An 8,817-nucleotide genomic window follows, 5' to 3' on the forward strand; every position below is an offset into this window, starting at 1 on the left:
AGATATTTAATGTCATGATGAAAGATATAGAAGGCGAGGCTATAGTAAAACTGCGTTTGTGGTTGTGATAGTATCTGACGGGTAGCAGTGAAGTTTGGGTGTCAGATCGTGGCAGAGATTGTTGAAAAATGTAACAATATCCTGACTGCTGTATTCTCTACCTATTGTATGGAATAGAAAACTTGTTAATCAGACACCTGCACTAGTAAAAAATATATATAAATTAACGATTTGGGTTAAAGTTGAAGATTTTTCGACTTGAATAAGTCTACCATGTATCCAACAACATTGATATACCAGTTAATCCTGATCACAGGACTTCAACATATCTATAGTTTTATTATGCTGTATTGTATGTTAATAGCTTCAGCATCTCGAAGTTTTGCAGGTGTCAGGTTATAAATCTACTTGTAATGATGAAGTAGCAGATCTTGAGGGACTGTATCTATTTGAAATTAGTTATGGAATACAATCAACAGTACAAAACACAGATTCACAGCAAGGGGATGATTTAAAGAGTGCAGGTAGGAGAGGGGTGTGTTCCTTCTTTTTTAGAATCTTTTTATTAAGTCATTAAAAAAAAAAAAATTTTTGGACCTCTCCTTTTTCTCAAAATTCTGAATTGACCAAGGCCTGGAGCCTTGATAAGTCTATACAATGTAAAACTTTGGCCTTCAACCTTGACAAAATTACATTAGTGTAAAATTTGGGCCTGGGACTATGACAAGCCTACACAAGTGTAAAACTTGGGCCTTAAGAAGGCTGTGGTTCAACCTGCATATGGCATACACGCATGTGACAGCATGTTATTACACAGGAAGGTGATATCAGAGCATCTGTAAGCATGTAATGGGTGAACGTAATGTACATTTCTCTTCAATAAAACCTGTGTTTTATCCTTCCAGGGATGAAAATCTGCACATGCCTGCTTTTGATTTTATTACATTCCTTGCATGTTTTATGATACATTAAAATGATATTGTATAAATCACACGATACTAGTTTGGAAAAAATGATGTTAATGAAGTTTTGATTGTACAGGGAGCTGATTGGCGTTATTAAAGGGTGGTAAATCTGAGATGAGAAATATATTATGTTGCATTCGTTTGATGGTTTTTGCAGAACATGGTGCAGCAACTCTGCATCAGCCAAACTCTTGTATTGATTTGAATCGAGTTGCAACTGTCGTTGTAGAATAAAATTACACCTATTAAAGTTTAAAGGAGCTCAGACGCTGTCTTCCTGTCGGTAACGTTAATAACAAATTGCGATTAGTGTGATAATTAAGAAGAATGAATTGTTTGTTCACATAAAAAAGCCTTACCACCTGCCTCTACCTGTTCTGTTTAGGCCGAGAGAACAAAATCTTCCTTTCACATAATCCTACATACGTTTTTTATGTTATCATTTATTTTAATACTTTTGAGAAAAAAAAATCTAAATGAAAATTTGGTAGAAAATATGACATAAAACACATTCCCAACTTCTGACTGATCGAAGTACCTGTATATAAAGATGTCACAGAAAAGTGTACATTTTATACATGACCTGGCCAATTGTTTGGACTCCCTAGGGTTTTATTGCTTCAGGGCCTTGAATCATACACTGATGGCTACTGGTCTCTGTTAAAACCTTTTGTGTTTACCTGTAATTAACTCTCCTGGTCACCTGATGGTGTTCTGCCCCATGTCTGAATACCACCTGCCCAGGTAGCTAAATCTGTCCAGTTTGTCACGCACACCTGTATGTTTACCTGTGCATTGTTATTGAGTTGGTCACGTGAGCGGGTATGCGAGTGTGAGCGGAACAGTGGACATTGACTGTCCAGGTGACCAGCACGCCTTTGCTCTGTTTTCGTCACCTGTTTGCCGATTTTATGGCGTGAGTGACTTTGTTTAGTCGTGGAAATGAAGCCCAGACATCTAACTGGGGTAAGTATTCTGTCTTTCTTTCGTAATATGCTGTTTTATGTGGTTGTTTATTGCCATATTTACGATGTCCTTCTTATAGGTCAAGCTATCTATTGTCGGTGCGTGTTCGTTCATGCGTAGCTTTCAGTGTTTACGATGCATGTTTATTTTCTAGGATTTAACGTTGAATTAGGCTGGATACATTTGAAAATTGTTATTGTACATCTAGAGTGGCTATTTTGTCAGTTATTTAGTCGTTGTAAAACCGTAAAGTACACGTAGAAATGTGGTTACGTTCGTGTTAAAAAAAGTATGGAAGCCGTGAGTGGAAGTCGTGTGCGCATGAACCGTTGTGAGAGCGTCACGGTATAAATTCTATAGAAGGCCGTTAGCGTCGTGTATGTTTCGCGTAACGATATGGTTGTTTTGTTGAATTTTGATATTGTGTATTTTATCACGCACCGTAGAATTGTAAAATGTAGTCGTGTATTCCCATTGTATTACACAAACAAATAATAGAGTATTGATTATAAATAATGTTAATTTACTGGTTAGTTGTAAGAAACTTTGTGAGTTATATGTAATTGTAGTCATGGGTGGAAGGATGAACGTTTAGTGGTCTTTTGTTTTTGTTTTAAGCTTCACATGATGGGTAAATCACCATAGAGCCTACAGAAGGTCAGCACCGCTGGAGCGCCAGGTCTTCGCCGTACAGTAACGGGACCGACCAACGTTACATTTCAGTTACTCAGGGTCTAGGTCAACTGCAAAGAAGGATTGTCTCCAGGGACAGGCTGTCATGTAGCGACTCGGCTGTAATATGTAAGCTAGTCACCGCCCTATCAGTGAGGGAGTTTTCAGGATACGGTTGCTTTGTCAGCAATTCGTCTTGGTGTTGGGAACTGAGCGAGTCGTTCCTTTACAACTCGGACTTTGTCAGTCCACGGAAGCTGTTTTGCGTGCACCCTCCGTGTGCACTATTCGACACATTGGAGATGTTGATTGTGAGACCACCTTGTACCTTGTCTGTGAAGAGACTGTAGCCATCTTTACTGTTAAAGTGTATGAATGGAGAGTGATTGTGAGTGTGACTGGGTGTCTGTAGTTTTCATGTTTTCTATGTTAATAAATTTGTGTATATGTTCATTTGTTGCATTCTTGTGTTGATTTCCTGATATACTGCACAGAGGCCCGTCCCACGTTACAAAATTGGTGGCAGCGGTGGGATGACCGACGTTAAGTGTTCTGGAAAGAAACACAGGAGATAGTTTAGGATAGATTGCTTGACATTTCTCGCGTTGCTTCTTCTCCGTCTTTGCTGTATTTTCGTTTTACCATGGATCCGGTAGCTGTGAGAGAGCCTTGAAGGTAAGTAGGTTGCTAATCCGGACGGACGTCATTTGCATGTCAAGAACAAACAAGGTGAGTGGTTGTAATTTTGCTTAGTTAAGAGTTGTATTTTACAGTTTATTCTTGTTATTTTCTATTTCAAAGTAATATTATTTGCCATCATGTCTCAGCTCCGTGAACTCATCGCAACGGGAAAGGATTTGGGGTATGAAGGTACCAAGTTGCAGGAGTTTATACGAGAGGAGCAGGCGAAAGAAAGAGAGGAACGTGAGCAGGAGAGACAGGATCGCCAAGCGAGGAGAGAGGCCGAGTTTGCTTTGAAGATGGAAGAAGAGAAGACAGCTATGCTCGCTGAGCAAGCCAAGATAGAAGCAGAGAGAGAAGCCAGAGCGAGGCGTGAAGTAGACAACAAGTTGAAGCTGATCGCGGAAGAGGCTAGAATAGAAGCAGAAAGAGAGGCTAGAGCTGAAGAGAGAGCACGAAGGGAGCATGAACGCAAGATGGAACTCTTTCAAGCTGGAATGGGTACGCTAGAAGAGTCGTCCTTTTCTACTCCTAGAGATTTGCCTGTGCATAGAGGTCCTAAGTTACCAGCTTTTGATGAAAGCAAAGACAACATGGACGCTTACATACAGCGATTTGAAAGATATGCTTCAGCGCAACAATGGAAGAGAGAAGACTGGGGAGCGAACTTGAGCGCATTGTTGAAAGGAAAGGCATTAGATGTATTTTCACGATTACCAGTTCAGCAGTCGCTGGACTTTGATGAACTCAAGACGGCACTCCTAAAAAGGTTTGAAATGACGGATGAGGGGTTTCGGAAAAGTTTTAGGACTTCAAGACCGGAAGGAGGTGAAACATTTACACAGTTTGCCATCCGACTTCATAATTATCTGGAGAGATGGATAGAGTTAACAAAGACTGAAAAGTCATTCAACGGGCTCAAGGATTTGATTCTTCGGGACCAACTTCTCCATTGCTGTAATCAGGACCTGTCGTTATTCCTGAAGGAGAGAGTTCCGACATCAATTGACGAGATGGCTAGACTTGCCGATCAGTTTGTCGCAGCACGAGGAACTCGAGCCAACTTGGTGTCTTTCAAAGGTCATGGACAGAAAGGGGGAGGAAACAAGACATCATCTGTCTCAGCATCTGGAAACTCTTCTTCTGAAACTCCATCGGTGAAGAAACCATCTGGTAGTTACAGAGATAAAGAGTGTTTCTTCTGTAAGAAGATGGGTCATATAGAGAGAGATTGCCGTAAGAAGAAAGCTGGTGAGAATAGAGTTGCCTCTATATCCCGGGCGCAAGGAAGTCATTTTGACAGAAAGAGGATACCTCAGGGCACGGTGAAAGCCAAAGACACCGAAGAGTTAGAACAGAACGGAAGCACCACGAAGACTTTGAGTGCCCCTTGTAATTTGAAGTTATCAGGTACAGATGCCATGCCGGTGGTATTTGGGCGTGTAGAAGGAAAGCTTGCCACTGTTCTGAGAGATTCTGGATGTGATGGAATAGGAGTCAAGAGGAGTCTCGTGGAACCTCAGCGGATCACTGGGAGGACAAAGTCTTATTACTTGGCAGATGGAACGCTCATAAAATGTCCCCTGGTAAATCTTGAAGTGGACACACCCTACTTCAAAGGACACACGGAAGCATTTATTTTGGACTCACCCATTTATGACCTGATTGTTGGAAACGTAAAGGAAGCACGCCCTGTTGGTCAGCCGGATGAGAACTGGAAGATGGTAGGGGCCGTGCAAGCTGTTGAGACGAGGGCACAGTTGAAGAAGAAGCGGTGGGCGTATAGAGCTCTTCATGTACCAGAGAGTATTGAAGACATTGGTAGTGTTCAGGAACTTAAGGAGGAACAACAGAAAGATGTGACCTTGGAGAAATTCAGAAAACTGGCTTCGAAGGCAGAACCTTACATTCGAGATGATGGCGGAAGGTCAACTGTGTTCTACCATAAAGATCTGCTTTATCGGGAGTTTCAAAGCCCTAAGGTGGCGAATGGAAGGGTCTTCAGACAGCTAATACTGCCAGAGAAGTACCGTCACACCGTCATGAGACTTGCACATGAGTCGATTATGTCCGGACATTTAGCAGCAAAGCGTACGACGAGCCGAGTACTCTCCGAGTTCTTCTGGCCGGGAATCCAGGGAGATTTGACTCGTTTCTGTCGCTCTTGTGACGTGTGTCAGCGCACTTTTCCAAAAGGGCGAGTACCAAAGGCACCATTGGGAAGCATGCCGTTAATAGACACCCCATTTAAAAGGATAGCAGTCGACCTTGTGGGACCTCTTGAGCCAGCCACTGATCGAGGAAACAAGTATATTTTGACTATTGTTGACTACGCCACCAGGTATCCGGAGGCGGTCGCATTAAAAGGCATAGAGACTGAGAGAGTTGCCGAGGCACTAGTGGAGGTATTTAGTCGTGTTGGAGTACCTACCGAAATGCTGACAGACCAAGGAGCTCAATTCACCTCCAATTTGATGAAGGAAGTCAGTCGGTTACTATCAATCCGTCAACTCACAACAACGCCGTACCATCCTCAGTGTAATGGCCTCGTAGAGAGGTTCAATGGAACCTTAAAACGGATGTTGAGGAGGATGAGCACAGAAAGACCTAAGGATTGGGATCGATATCTCAACGCTCTCCTTTTTGCATACAGAGAAGTACCGCAAGAAAGTCTAGGGTTTTCGCCTTTCGAAATGTTGTATGGGAGAGCTGTGCGAGGCCCCATGATGATTCTTAAAGAGCTACTGACAAAGGAGATGCCAGACGACGACATTAAGACCACATATCAGTACGTCATTGATTTGAAGGAGAGGATGGAAGATACATGTCAGATCGCCTTGGAGCACCTGAAAGAAGCCAAGGTAATGCAGAGAAAACATTTCAATAGAAGAGCTAAGGCTAGAGAATTGAAACCCGGAGATAAAGTGCTGGTCCTTCTACCAACTAAGGCTAACAAGCTCCTCATGCAATGGAAAGGGCCGTTCGAGGTCTTGGAGAAAGTGGGACAGTTCGATTATCGAATCAACCAGCAGGGAAAAGAGAAGACTTTCCACATAAACCTATTGAAGAAGTACTTGGAGCCCCTCAGCATCATTACGGAGGAGATAGGCGGAGTTTTGTCCTGTGTGATGAATACGGTTGTGTCAGAGGAGGATGTTGATGATGAAATGGAGTTTCCGTGCGAACTCGAAACGGTTCCAATTGACAACAGAACGGAGAACATAGAACACGTTGAAATTTCGTCGGATTTGACTGAAGTACGTACGGCTGAAGTCAAGAAGCTGATGACTGATTTTCAGGACGTTCTTACGGATCTTCCGGGAAGGACAAACTTAGCGGAACATGTAATACACACATCCACCAAGGATCCTGTGCATGTCAAGCCATATCAGTTACCGTACAACACCAAGGAAGTCATCGGAGAAGAGGTGAAGAAGATGCTTGAAATGGGCGTCATTGAGCCGTCTACATCACCATACTCTGCACCTGTCGTGCTGATCAAGGAAAAGGATGGGACAAACCGTTTTTGTATTGATTTTCGAAGATTGAATCGAGTCACCATATTCGACGCAGAGCCTATGCCAAACACCGAAGACATCTTCACAAGAGTCGCTGGAGCTAATTTTTTCTCTAAGCTAGATCTTAGCAAAGGCTATTGGCAAGTTCCCCTATCTTCGGAAGCGAAACAGATGACGGCATTCTCGACTCCCCAGGGACTTTTCCAGTTCAAGGTAATGCCTTTCGGGTTGATGAACGCCCCGGCAACGTTCAGCCGTTTGATGAGAAAGTTGTTGCATGGAATGGAACATGTTGATAACTTCATCGATGATATCCTCATCTATACTAGTACGTGGGAGGAACATTTGGAGGTGTTGCGGGAGCTTTTCAGACGTCTACGCAGGGCAGGACTTACTGCAAGACCAAGTAAATGTTCTATTGGTTTTGGCAGTCTACCTTGCTTGGGTCACATTGTTGGAGACGGAAGACTGCGTCTTGAGGAGTCAAAGATTTCTGCCATAGATAACGCACCGAGGCCAACAACGAAAAAACAGGTTCGTTCGTTCTTGGGACTGGCAGGTTTTTACAGGCGCTTCATCCCTAACTTTGCTGCTATTGCCGTTCCATTGACGGACTTGACAAAGAAAGGCAATCCTACCAAAGTCTTATGGGATATGAGTCACGAGAAGGCATATACAACCCTCAAAAGGTTGCTTACAACGAAACCAGTTTTGAAGTTACCCGACCTCGAGCAAGAGTTTATTCTACGCACTGATGCGTCAGATACAGCTTTGGGAGCTGTTCTGCTTCAAGAGGAAAACGGTCAAACGATGCCAGTGGCTTATGCAAGCAGGAAGCTTTTACCCAGGGAGAAGAATTACGCAATTGTTGAGAAAGAATGCTTAGCAATAGTGTGGGCGGTACAGAAATTTGAGCCCTACATCTACGGAAAGGAATTCGTACTTGAGACAGATCATCAGCCTCTCACTTATTTGCACCGGTCCAAGACCGCAAATGCCAGACTGATGCGTTGGGCACTTCTTCTGCAGCCATACAGACTCAGAATACGAGCCATAAAGGGCCAAGACAACGTTGGAGCAGATTTCCTCAGCAGGATCTAGGAACATACATTGTTCGTGATTTGGGCAGAAAGTGGTAACCACTTCCTAAGAAAAAGGGGGATGATGTCACGCACACCTGTATGTTTACCTGTGCATTGTTATTGAGTTGGTCACGTGAGCGGGTATGCGAGTGTGAGCGGAACAGTGGACATTGACTGTCCAGGTGACCAGCACGCCTTTGTTCTGTTTTCGTCACCTGTTTGCCGATTTTATGGCGTGAGTGACTTTGTTTAGTCGTGGAAATGAAGCCCAGACATCTGACTGGGGTAAGTATTCTGTCTTTCTTTCGTAATATGCTGTTTTATGTGGTTGTTTATTGCCATATTTACGATGTCCTTCTTATAGGTCAAGCTATCTATTGTCGGTGCGTGTTCGTTCATGCGTAGCTTTCAGTGTTTACGATGCATGTTTATTTTCTAGGATTTAACGTTGAATTAGGCTGGATACATTTGAAAATTGTTATTGTACATCTAGAGTGGCTATTTTGTCAGTTATTTAGTCGTTGTAAAACCGTAAAGTACACGTAGAAATGTGGTTACGTTCGTGTTAAAAAAAGTATGGAAGCCGTGAGTGGAAGTCGTGTGCGCATGAACCGTTGTGAGAGCGTCACGGTATAAATTCTATAGAAGGCCGTTAGCGTCGTGTATGTTTCGCGTAACGATATGGTTGTTTTGTTGAATTTTGATATTGTGTATTTTATCACGCACCGTAGAATTGTAAAATGTAGTCGTGTATTCCCATTGTATTACACAAACAAATAATAGAGTATTGATTATAAATAATGTTAATTTACTGGTTAGTTGTAAGAAACTTTGTGAGTTATATGTAATTGTAGTCATGGGTGGAAGGATGAACGTTTAGTGGTCTTTTGTTTTTGTTTTAAGCTTCACATGATGGGTAAATCACCATAGAGC

The 8,817-nt window shown here is 42.7% G+C and overlaps 1 protein-coding gene across 1 annotated transcript; it reads left to right on the plus strand.

Annotated features, from left to right (window-relative positions):
- Positions 1-3,421: 3,421 nt before the first annotated feature.
- On the plus strand, positions 3,422-7,903 carry LOC132561381 (uncharacterized). Its single transcript, XM_060226106.1, has 2 exons — positions 3,422-3,570; positions 3,715-7,903. Exons 1-2 carry the CDS (start codon positions 3,422-3,424, stop codon positions 7,901-7,903), a joined length of 4,338 nt encoding a protein of 1,445 aa, XP_060082089.1.
- Positions 7,904-8,817: the final 914 nt, after the last annotated feature.

Source organism: Ylistrum balloti, unplaced genomic scaffold (genome assembly GCF_031769215.1).
Source record: "Ylistrum balloti isolate Yb309-2 unplaced genomic scaffold, AGI_CSIRO_Ybal_v1 Utg371196, whole genome shotgun sequence".
Classification (NCBI taxonomy): Eukaryota; Metazoa; Mollusca; class Bivalvia; order Pectinida; family Pectinidae; genus Ylistrum; species Ylistrum balloti.

Bases quoted from the DNA above. Each gene is read 5' to 3' on its own strand.
- LOC132561381 (XM_060226106.1), top strand. From the start codon at position 3,422: ATGTCTCAGCTCCGTGAACTCATCGCAACGGGAAAGGATTTGGGGTAT. The intron at 3,571-3,714 runs GTTTGCTTTGAA...AGAAGCAGAAAG, and splicing joins CAAGCGAGGAGAGAGGCCGA to AGAGGCTAGAGCTGAAGAGA.